Genomic DNA, 12,598 nt, shown 5'->3' with positions numbered 1-12,598 from the left:
ATTTACTTGTAACATATAAAAATGTAATAAGAAAATGTAAAAGTGAATAATAAATCTTAGAATCTGAAAACTTATTTTTGTACTTAAACACTTGCCATCTTTCAACTATGATTTAATGATACACTACCTGTGAAAAAGTTGGTAGTTTTTATGTCTATGGAGTTTAGTATTACTTTGAACTCAGTGGAACTTTGCTATGGCTAATTATATCATTAAAATACATTTGAAAATATAACATGAATTTGGAAATTCAGTCTAGTGACTAGCTGTTTAGTGTTTTTAGTGGCTTCCTTTCTATAAAAGTTTATTTATGTAACTCCTTAACCTTTGAGAAATTGTGAACACTTAGGTCAATCACTGGCATCCAACCAGGGTGGGCCCTGGGAAAATTGTATTACGAAAGCAAGGCTTATCTTGAGATCCTTTCCAACTACCCCTTTTCTCATATTTCTCTTCCAGCTTCCATGGATTTGTCAGCCAGATGTTCCCAGGGGCCCTGGTACTGTTCAGCTTCTCTTTGCCTTACTCCAACTGCCTTACTCTGACTGTATTTTCGTCCCATATTCTTCAGAAAATCTCATTGGTAGATTCAGTTCTTCATTCTTTTTTTCTATGATACACTATCTGCTGTGCATATTCATTCCAATGTAGCATGTGGATGGGATTTTGAAAACAATATGCTCATAGTAAATCCCTAGGTTAATGTGATACCCCTTCCTGGAAATACTTACGCTTTATCAGTATTAATTTTTTTTTTTTAATGTAACTTCAGCTCTTTACAATTATGAAGAAGTTATGGGACTCTGAAGTCTGAGGTGCATAAAAGCAAATATAAAAGCTTTTAAAACTTTTAAGCTTAAAAGTTTTAAACTTTAAAAGTTTTAAAAGTTTAAAAGCCAAAATACGATTTAAATAACATATTTCCAAGACATGCTCCAATCAACATATTATGTTTGATTATTTTTCTTCTATGTATTTATTTCCTTAATGTGTTACATGGTTTTTGAACATCTCCATAGTTTCCCTGTTTGGACCTATAGACATTGTCTCCCAAACCATATATTTTGTAGCTCTGTAGGACCATTTTACTTATGTGTTCTGATTGATGATTCCTGAAATGCTACATAATGAAAATTTAACATCTCCTCTGTGTTCCAATTTCTTGTTATTATAAATGGGAAACTTATTCTCACAAGACTCAAAGCTTGAATTCTTGACTGTGTGTTTCCCTTGGGTCTTCCCATTTACCTGATTTTTTAAAATGTTTCTCATCATTTTTCCATAACCACTTCCAGATGTCTATTTTATTCATCAGACCATCATCCTCCTGTCCCTCTAAACACCAGCCAACTTTATCTTATGTGGAGAAAACATATATAGTGACTTAACTCTTCAGATGCCACAACAAAAGTTGAATTCACCCAATAAAAGGGATGGGTTACTAAATGAGCAATAAATTTAGTATTTATTTATTTCCAAGAAATAGCCATATTAAAGTGGACTTATGTTGGAATTACTGTGTGCCAGGCACTAAAATAACCTCTTTAAAATTATAATCTTATTTGATCCCAACAATCATATGAAGCAGGTATTATAATCCTCATTTTATGGACTAAGAAATGAGGCACATACAGCTTAAGTAAACCCTAGGGTCTCATACAGCTGAAAAGTAAAGGAGCCAGGATTCTAACACAGGTGATATCTCCTAATCACCATATGATGTCTCCATATTGAGTATCTACCATGTGTAATTCTGTGCTACCTGCTAATGATTCACTATCCCACTTACCCACAGCAAATTTGACATATTTTAAAAGTATTATTTCACAAATCAAGCATACTTACAAGGAATATCCCTGTATCCAATCTCCAAAGCATGAAAATAATTCATAAATTCCCTAATTGGAATTTTAAAAGCTTCAAAGAGGCCCATGTCTTCAAAAAGTCTGTAAGATACCTGTTAAAAAAAAAAAAAAAAAAAAGACAAAGCCTTATGAAACATGAAACATCTCTATCTGTGTGTCAGACATAAAGACAACAATGGTAAATATTGGTAACTGAAAACACTAAATGCCTTTTCAAAATCTGAAGGATGTCCTTTTAAATTGGTTAAAATGATAATTATCAAAAGGCAGGCTGTATATTGAAACTGAGGACTTACTTCCATTGTACATGTCTCTTTAAAAATCTTTTGAAATTAGACTTTTTCCTCTTAGTCACAGCCAAAAGGTGATGTATTGGAATGTTCACATTAAATCATTTCACTGTCCTAAAGTTGTACTATGGCAAAAATATACGCATATTTTCCATAACCAAAATTTCATAATTTTTGTTCTTGTAAACTCAAAAGAAAAAATCTCAAAAAGTTCTACTGAGCAAGTCATCTGAAGCTGCATTTGTTCAAAGTTTAATGTCTGGGAAACTGGGAAAGTAAACAGTGACTAATGAGGATCATATATCAATATATTACTCTGTTTTTGGAACATGATTGGAACAAAAGATACATTATTGAATTTTGCATGAATCTAATTGTTAATTATCCTTAATCTTTTTATTGTCTACTGGTATCCAGGACTCTTAGAAAACATTGTGTGGCAATTTTGGTCAAGTTGTTTTCTCCCATTCCCAGCTCACAGAACTTCAAGGGAGTGGTTGGTACCCGTAATGAAATTCTGTACACTGTCATTTGTGCTGTAAAACCGACTGTTATCATAACCACTTTTCTACTAGGTCCGAATCCTCATTTGGAGAACTTGAACATATAATAAGTCAAGGTGTTTTATGAAGATATGAGAAGCAATTGAAGGAATGTAAAAACCCTGGGCTTCTGATATGGATAAATCTACTTTGGAATCCTGGGTTGAATATTTACTAGATGACTTTAGAAGAGTAGCATATCCTCTTTTAAGCCTTAGTTTCTTCTTCTATAAAATACATATTTAAAAAAAACCCTGCACTAAATTTACTGTGAAGATTAAGTTTTTGAGAGTCTGTGAGATATACATCAAATATAAAATGAGATGAGATGTGTGTCTCTATACCAGGGAACATACTCCCTAGTAAAAAAAAAACTAAAATAAAATAAAGAGAGAAAATGCTTCTAGGTTCATTGCCACATCCTGTGGCCCTATTACAGGCTTATTTGCAGGAAAGATCACTCCCTCAAAGTTGCAGTTTGCCATGGGTTTCAGAAAGAAGATACACAGTCTTCCAGGTAAGGTATGAGGCTAAGGTGAATTGGACAGAGCAACTATCCTTAAATCTGTCGTTAAGATCAGCTAGTGTGAGACGTTGCTTAGCACTGAGAAGAAAGAAAGGGAAGAAGAACAGGACTCTCAACTCCTAGTAAAGTGCAAGGGCTGCCATTATATTCCTCAACATGGTGATGGACAGAATAGAGTCTAGCAGAGGCAAAATTGAATACTTTACAGACTTTGTAAGAATTTTTTGTCTCATATTCCATCAATAATGTTAGTGTACCCCCAGACTAGACAGCCATATGTGCTTGTAGAATCAAACACTAGAAGAAAGGCCTGCTATCTTTTCCCTTAAATCTTCACAGATTAGGATCCTCACCCCAAACGAAGTTCCACATTGAGACATGTGTTGAGTGGTCCAAAGACAGCTCATCTCTGATGCACTGCGTAGAAATCAGCATTTCAGTGATTTCTCTTCTGTTGTTTTGCAGAGAAGTGTTAGTGGCCCCAATAAATCTGGGTTGGGTCCTGAATTCTTACCTAAGTCTGATATTCACAAGTTTGATGGTCCTTACTACCTCTGCTGTGATACTTACTCAAATTGATAAGAACACATCTAAAACATGTGAAGATAAGCTGATACACATTATCGCACCATCCTCTTTATTAATTAAGGGTGTGTATTTCAATGGGTATTCCGTAGTACAGCAAATCTATCATTTTGTTTTGTGGTTTGAAACATTTTCAAATTCTTAATTTCTACTTGTTTTCTTTCTTCTTCAGCAAAACGAATAATTATTTATGTGAAAAGCCATGAAAGTAGTCTAGCCTAAAGAAAACAATACTCAGAGGCTGGTTATGCAGCAACAGTATTATTCTATAACTCTATGTGATGTGTTTCTCAGAGCACTAAGAGGAAACACATTTTGGCACAATGTATTACCTTTGATAAGGTCTAAGTGCTGTAATATTCAAAAGTTTTTAAAAAGTCATTGAAAATAATTACAGACAATAAGTTAGTATCTCTAAACAGGCAGTTTTCTTCTTTTAGGGGCTTCAGTCAGATTTTCTTTTGCTTAATTCTATGAATTCTAGATCATTTGTCCCTTGTCTATGTATCTCTATCCCCGCCTACTTTGTCTTTAAAAATAAATCATATTTTAATTGTAGAATATGACATCCAACTCACTTGAAGTTCCAGTTTCTTCTGTTAACCCACCACCAAGGAATCTACAGTGTTCTAAAACTTCTTTTCTCCACACAACACCTATCCACAAGTGTCAAGAATTTACAGAGCTTTAAGCAACCAAGGAACTGTTTTTCCTATATTTAAATTAGTGTGAATGAATGCATTTCTTACCTGACTAAGAATACGGCCACATTTTCTTCCTATATTTTCCACTAAATCGAAAATCGGAAAATTCCAAGTATTTAGCTGCTCCATAATTGAGTCCAGGTTATCCATGACAAGAGGTTCGGGAGCAAGAATTGGTTTGTCCTGTAATGTTTAACGTTAAAATACTTAAACAGCATGCAGTTTTTCTACAGGGCAATTTGTGCTTTGCGAAATTCAGTAACAACTGTGGCTATTGGAAATAAATGACTTAAAACTCCAAGGTGAATAAGTGATTTTGCTTAAAAAAGTCAAGATGAATGAGACGTTGACCCCAAAGTAAGAAGGAAAGGAACTAATGCTGTTTCAGATATAAATTTTGCACTATTAGGTGCTTGCCTATCACTGGTCCATATACACTCCAGCAAAAACATGGATGTTTCTTCTATAAGTTAGTATAACTACTTTGGGTCTACTGTAAGGTTCTTAAATAAAGTTTTAAAGACTTCAGAATATTCTGTAACTGCATGTAAATTTACGTCTCTTCATAGTTATGTAAATTTTTCAGAGATGAGGGTTCCCTCCTTAAATTAAGCTCTCAAAAGAAATCCATGAGTAGGAGGACTTGATCATTCCTACCATTATTATTAAGTTTATATTAATGCTTTAAAATGGACATAGGATTAATGTTGCCACATTTTTTAGGGATTTTAATTTATTTCATGTGATCGACTGTTTCTTGAGAAACATGCACTATGTAAAAGTAAAGGTTTTTTATAATTGGTCCCAAACGAAGATGTTATTAAAAGCACATTTGCCAAAAAACAAAAAAAAAAGATAGATAATGAGGATAAGGAAACATATAAATTATTTTACCTGATGATCTATCTGACTTAGAAATACAAACAGTAAATACAGTAAAAGAAAAATGGTAATAGCAGCCATTGATGATCACTTGAGAGTCAACAGTTTTCTACCACTTGCCACCTCCCCACAATGAAGTTGACTCAAATGTATGCTTCCATTCTCCTTAAATGGATCTTTTCAAATACACAAAGTAAGTAATCATTAAAGGATATTTTAATAGGTGGCTAGTGCCAATATATGCCTGACAATATTACAAGAAAAACAAATATTGGTTTATGTTCTAAGTTAAGGAGGTACTAGAGAAAACCAGCAGATGCCCTAAGTCAATGAATATCTTCTTCCTTCCCTTCCTTCATCTTTCTTTTCTTTGTTTATAAAATATTGTTTTAAGGAATGAAATAATACATTTTCCTGTATATATTTTTTGATGGGGTTAAGAAATATCTGTAATCATTGTGTAACTGTAAATGCTTATGCTTTTAATCACCAGATAATAGAACCACTAAGAGACCAATAATGCTTGGAAAGAGAAAAAATATATTGATAAGTATGGGAAGGGCTGTAATACATGTGCAATCCGGATGAAATACACCTGTAATCTCATGTTTCAGAGATTAATTTCTTTCTTTCTTTTTTTTTTTTGAGATAGAGTGTCACTCTGTTGCCCCGGCTGGAGTACAGCGGCATGATTTCAGCTCACTGCAACCTCCGCCTCCTGGGTTCAAGTCATTCTCCTGCCTCAGCCTCCCAAGCAGCTGGGATTACAGGTGCCTGCCACCATGCCTGGGAAATTTATTTATTTATTTACTTATTTTTTTTTTATTTTTTGAGACAGAGTCTCCTTCTATTGCTTAGGCTGGAGTGCAATGGCACAATCTTGGTTCACTGCAACCTCCACCTCCCAGGTTCAAGCGATTCTACTGCCTCAGCCTCCTGAGTAGCTAGGATTACAGGCATGTACCACCACACCCAGCTAATTTCAGCATTTTTAGTAGAGACAGGATTTCACCATGTTGGTCAGGCTGGTCTTGAACTCCTGACCTCGTGATATGCCCACCTCGGCCTCCCAAAGTGCTGGGATTACAGGCATGAGCCACTGCGCCCGGCCATGCCTGGGTAATTTTTTTGTATTTTTATTACAGATGGGGATTCACCATGTTGGTCAGGCTGGTCTCGAACTCCTGACCCCACGATCTGCCTGCCTCGTTCTCCCAAAGTGTTGGGATTACAGGTGTTAGCCACCATGCCTGGTCTCAGAGATTCATTTCTAAGCCAATATCTGTAACAGAAGGTGATCTCTCAAGTAAATGAGTGAGTTAAGTGATGATATGGGACTACCAGAAACATCATGGTCTCAGGAGCATAGGTGCTGCAAGCCGATGCTTTCCTCAGAGGCTCTCTCAGGCACTCTGTTTCATCTTCATTCTGTACAATGTCACTGCTGTCACTGTTGTTATTGGTTTCATAATCAGAGGTAACTTGAGCAGTGTCATCTACAATTAAAAGAGAACAACTTATTACGAGATTTACAATAGGGAAAGGGGGCTCATTTAAGCAAATTTTGCTAAGATGCATATGGTAAATATACTATTTAGGGAAATAGGGCTTTCATGAGCTTATACTCCAAGAATATAGGATCATAGGGTGGAGAACATCACACATCTGTTAACAAAGTAAAACAGATGGAAATTATAATCTGTAATCTGCATGACATTCAATAATCCCTCAATAATATTTTTTAGATCAACAGTTCATACCTTTAACAAATCCTAGGATTTTATGTTTCTTTTTTCTCTATTTCTCTCCCTATACATTAAACCACTGAGTGACTATAACACTCTAGAATGGGCACGTGAGGTGGGAGAAATTGAATTGACATACCCAGGAGTAAAGCACTCTGTAGAGCACAGAGTGATGGCATATGCTTGGGAGCATGGGAAATCCTATGTATCCAATCCCATTTCTTAGAATCCTGTGGCTTCATTCCTTATCTGCCCTTTTTCACTGTCGCCATTTCAGTCAGCAGGAAACCGTGCTAACTAAAAGACCAATCGGTAAATACCCGGAGTCTGACGTCTATGCTCTCTGAGCTCCTATGACATTTCTCATAGCTGAGTAAGGTGCCTGAAGGAAGTTTATTGAGTATTTGCTATGTTTTGGGAACCACTTAAAGTACTTCCAATGTCAGAAGTAGCAAGATAAAATAGTATTTCTATATAGTTCTATATATTATATACAATGGCCTCTTGTGTTTTAGAAATATACACATGTAGAAATGTATAAAAACATTTTGGAAAGCTTTGCACCCAAACTTTACCAATGATTAACTCCAGTGAGTAGGGGTACAGATGATTTTAATTTTCTCCCTTGTCTTTTTAAACCTGCAATTTAAAAAATCAGGCCAGGCGCAGTGGCTCATGCCTGCAATCCTAGCACTTCAAGAGGCTGAGGCGAGAGGATCACTTGAGGCCAGGAGTTTGAGACCAACCTGGCCAACATCATGAGACCACGTCTCCCGGCACCCCCCAAAAAATCAGAAATGTAGGTCACCGTTTTGATCAGGAAAACAAAAATAAGGCAATTTCCACTTTGGGAAACAGAATCCAAAACAATGAATTACCTGTTCTACTTGGTGTCCGAGTGGCTACCCCACTTCTCTCCAGGGGCTCGTCAGCGGGATTCCCTTGGGAATATGGTCTGCCACAGCTAAAAAACATTGGAAAAGTCATAGGCACATACCATCTACATCTACATTAAGATAAACAACAATAATCAAATATTTCTACCTTCTGCTTATTTGTTTTGTGAAAATATTCATTTTGTTTGATACATAAATGCTGATATGCAGTGTACTACTTTCTTTTTTGTGAGACAGTAGTCACTACAAAGGATTAGAAAGTTCATTTGACTCTCAGTCTCCTCCTCCTTTACCTAGATCATATTTGAGGTGAAAGTGATGGTAAAATTTTGTTAGATTATTTAGAGAATACTGGTATAGGCTGCGACTTACTTATAGTGGCCATTTTGCAGGTGTTGATCTATATTTGGACAAGGGTTATTTGCCACAATAAATACCTCTGTGCTTGCTTAAAAGCCTCATTATGGGCCAGGCTGCTTAAAGGCTCATTATGGGCTCACGCTTGTAATCCCAGCACTTTGGGAGACCAAGGCAGTTGGACCACCTGAGGTCAGGAGTTCAAGACCAGCCTGACCAACATGGTGAAATCCTGTCTCTACTAAAAGTACAAAATTTGCCAGGTGGGGTGGTGGACGCAGTAATCCCAGCTACTCAGGGAGGCTGAGGCAGGAGAATCACTTGAACCTGGGAGATGGAGGCTACAGTGAGTGGAGATTGCACCAACTGCACTCCAGACTGGGTGACAGAGTGAGACTCCATCTCAAAAAATAAAAAATAAAAAATAAAAAAAAAGAACCTCATTGTTAGATTTATTTATTTGGGTTATGATATTTTCATGTCTAAACAGACCTTTAAGACAGGATAGGTTGAAACAGAATGATAGTATATGAATTTTACGTTTTGCTACAAAATAAAAAATTGACTTCTTTTTATCAGATTGATCAGTTACTTGTTAAGGCCCTAGGGAAATGAACAAAAGACGGGTGCATTTTGATGACCAGTGAATGTATGACTGACTACAGAGGATGCTGGTTGAGAGAAACAGGCCCCAGAGGTACTATAAACCACCAAGAGAAACAAAGTTAAGAGAGGTAAGCAATGTGCTCTACCAGATGGTGTTGGAGGAATGAAGTTTGACTGTTTCAAAAATTAAACAGTAACCCCACAAATGGCCTGGCTCAGGCCATAAACTGGCTCTTCCCTCTTCTATCTTGTTTAGAGACTTCATGATTAGATTTTGATTCTGCATTTCGCTGCTGGGTTCTTTCTTTCTGACTAATATTACAAAGGGTCTCAGAGGATTTATTTGTTTGTTATTTAACCACAGACTACCCACTCTAAAATGAAAAAAGTAGTGATAGCTTATTGTTTAATATCTTAAATAACTCATCATTTTTTTTCCCTGAATTGTGCTCGTGTGTGCGCTAAGAGAAGAGCATTTTCCAGGAAGACCTCATCTGCATACTAAGTAACTTTACTTTTCAACCCTTGAGTGTAAATAGAAAAACATTACCTGTAAAATATTTCTAATTATTAAATCTGTCAGTCTGGGTTAGAGAACAAAAAGAAAATGATAGGACAAAAAGGAAAAAGAAAGGAGATGGAATTGGTAGGCTTACATTCTTAGACGAAGCTCAGAAGAAGTTGAGTTTATTAGCCTGAAAATTTTTCATTGCAAAGCAATACCTAAAAGGACCATTTAAATTAGTACTTCCAATATGCCAGCTCTCATGCCAGAAAAATAGCTTGTTGCATAGACATTACAGCAGCCAAGAGACTGGGATTCAACGCCAAACTCTTCAAGTTCAGCAGGGGAAACCACAACAATTAGTCGTGTGTTTCTGGAGCTCTCTGTGCCTACATGGGTGGCTGCCTTTAAGGCAATAATAAAACCGGGTTTGAATTACAGATTTATAAAGCCCAAACAAATAAAACACACACTACTGGATTTATAAACATTACTGAACAAGTAGACAGTGAAATCCTCTTGTTTTTCTCTGAAACCTTTTATAAAAATCCCATTGCATTCTTCCTGCTAAGAACACAAAAACAAACAAACAACAACAACAACAAAAAAACCACAAAAAACTACACTATGATGAAAAAAGCTATGTGAGTGGTAGAGCTTTTCTGAACATCTCTCTCCTTTCTTTAGGGGACTTATTTTCCCAAAGTCCGGAACCCACAGTGGGAGACTCTCCCTAAAAATGCTGAACCCAGATGTCCTTGACGAAGATTACTCCACTGGGCTTCATCTTGGCTCAGGGTGCATACAATAAAACAATGTTTCTTAATTGTGTTCTGCCAAACATTAGATCCGTGAGCAATTCTTGGGTGTTAACCCAAATAAATTGGTTCTGTGGTCAAATAAATTCAAAAAACACTAAATGAAACAACAAAAATAAATAAAGAGGGATTCTTTGAACAGAGCTTCTCAGAACTTTTAATAAAGCCATGTGTGTTGTGAATTTCTGACAGGGAAGTATGATATATCTTCTGAATATTTTACTACAGAACTTGCTTTTTTGTGGAAAAGAGATGAGATTAATATCCCGCAGAAATTATTTTATTAAAAAAACTCATAGAAGGCAGCAGAATAACTTTTGCATAGTAGGATAACTTTGGCTCTGGGCGAACAAATGAAAATAATTTCTCATTTAAAAATGTCAGTAAAGAGAAAGGAGGTAAAAATAAAAATTATAAAGAACATTCATTTAATTACAGAGCTTATGAGTAAAAATATGAAAATGAAAATTATAAGGCTTAATATAAGTTGCTATTTCTTAAATCTGAATATATTGAAAAAAGCTGAGTCTGTGAAGTAATATTTGATACTAGAAAACCAACATGTTACTCATTTATTCAAACAGTTATCCTCATCAACCTCAGAAATGAAATACTATTTTATTCAAGGTACTCTCATAGTTAAAAACACTCAACTGTTTTTCTACTTAAAAAATACCATAATGCTTTAAGATAAATTACTCAAACTATTAGTGAAGAACAATAAAAATACATTAACCAGTAAGAAGAGATAATTATTTCTTGTGACAACCTTGGCAAAATAATTACTCTAGCCATGCTAGACCATTTTTTTCTTAACCTCTGTGATAGATAACACTTTGTAATGTTGTTTCAACATGATAGAATAGCACATACAATTGCTTAAATTGCATTCAGAAAACTATTTGAGTCCAGCCGTCCTGTGCGATGTATTATTCACACATTTTTAAACTGTAAAAATGGGAAATGCAAACTGACAATTAAATATGGCTAATATCAATGTAACAAGTTCCCTGGAGAACAAGTACAAACATTCCAACAAAATGAAGCATTACAACAGAATACTTGATATCATTTTATAGTTATAAATTTTCTATATTCACCATCAGGAAACAGGCAACATATACAGCTAACGATTTTGTATCCTCTCTAAAGATTAGCTGTATGAACTGCATGGATTCTAAACTTCGTTAATAGAAAACTACTAAAACATAAGTTTTTATTGTAGTCTATTCAACACAAATCACATTATCCTATACTTGGTTGTCAACTACTTTGGCAAACCAACCCCAAGCTGCGTGGGCTGGTGGTAGGTATTTCTAGGGGAAAACCATCATCAATTTTATTATTAAACTTCAGTTCATAAAAAATCCTTACCTGCTACATATAACAGGTGGAGTCAGGATTTGAGGGGATAGGTCAGGGGCACTCTGAGTGTAAGTTAAGGCCCTGTGAGAACCTAGACTTTGTTTGACAGTTGTGTCAGCAGATTCTGGAAACTGCACTGCAGAAATTTTGCTGACCAGGCTGCTGGCAGGAGTCCCTTGGAGAGGTGAGGAGCAGGGCGATGAAAGAGGTGAAATTTTAGCGAGGGCACCTGAGAAAGAATGAGAGTTAAGTAACTAAACAAATGTCTTTAAGATGCAAAATTGCAACTGTTGAACTTCACCTGGACTCTTACAAACTCAGTAACAACCACGTGCCTGCTCAGGTCACGGGGCTGGCCTCCTCCACATACCAACATCTGAAGCCAGTGCGGTTGGGGTGTCTCCACAGCATTCAATGAGAGGAATGAATCATCATAAAAAAATAGTGGCAATGTTGGCACGTACAGTCAAAGCCTTGGTGTCCTGGAGTAACTTCAGGACAGGATATTATTTTCTCCTCCCATTTTTGTTTCTTCTTGTCATTCTGACATGGAAATAATAGTTAAAATTTTCTCATATGTTGATTTTCTCTTAGGTTGTGAAGGTTTTAGCAGGAACAGGATCTGCTATTGTTTTAAACATTAACCAGTATCTGGGGCAGAGTTCAGCAGGCATCAGATGCTTAAAATATGTAAATAAAGAAGATGCATTACTGAGAGGAAATTAACCTTCTTAACAACTCGCAGTTTCAGTGAAATAAGACCTTTTGGTGTGAAAGATTGCTTTGATCGAAATAATTTTTGAAGAAAACATTTTAAAATGTAATATAATCCATTTCAGATCAAACAATAGACCTAAAGCTTCCATTTCAAGTGTGGGTATTTGTGCCAAACTGTCTGTATTTACTCTAGAT

The 12,598-nt window shown here is 35.9% G+C and overlaps 1 protein-coding gene across 1 annotated transcript in view; it reads right to left on the bottom strand.

Moving 5' to 3' along the window:
* PDE3A (phosphodiesterase 3A) overlaps window positions 1-12,598 on the bottom strand; it is a 315,011-nt gene that overhangs the window by 37,862 nt on the left and 264,551 nt on the right. The window contains exons 6-10 of the mRNA XM_005570302.5: window positions 11,696-11,915; window positions 8,018-8,103; window positions 6,736-6,890; window positions 4,558-4,695; window positions 1,846-1,957 (exon numbers count right to left, since the gene is read on the bottom strand). Of these exons, the coding sequence (XP_005570359.3) occupies window positions 1,846-1,957; window positions 4,558-4,695; window positions 6,736-6,890; window positions 8,018-8,103; window positions 11,696-11,915 (711 nt within the window). The remainder of the gene's footprint in view (window positions 1-1,845; window positions 1,958-4,557; window positions 4,696-6,735; window positions 6,891-8,017; window positions 8,104-11,695; window positions 11,916-12,598) is intronic.

This window comes from Macaca fascicularis, chromosome 11 (genome assembly GCF_037993035.2).
Source record: "Macaca fascicularis isolate 582-1 chromosome 11, T2T-MFA8v1.1".
Lineage (NCBI taxonomy): Eukaryota > Metazoa > Chordata > Mammalia > Primates > Cercopithecidae > Macaca > Macaca fascicularis.
The sequence above is the reverse complement of the archived record's forward strand: the minus strand, read 5'-3'. Positions and strand labels throughout refer to the sequence as shown.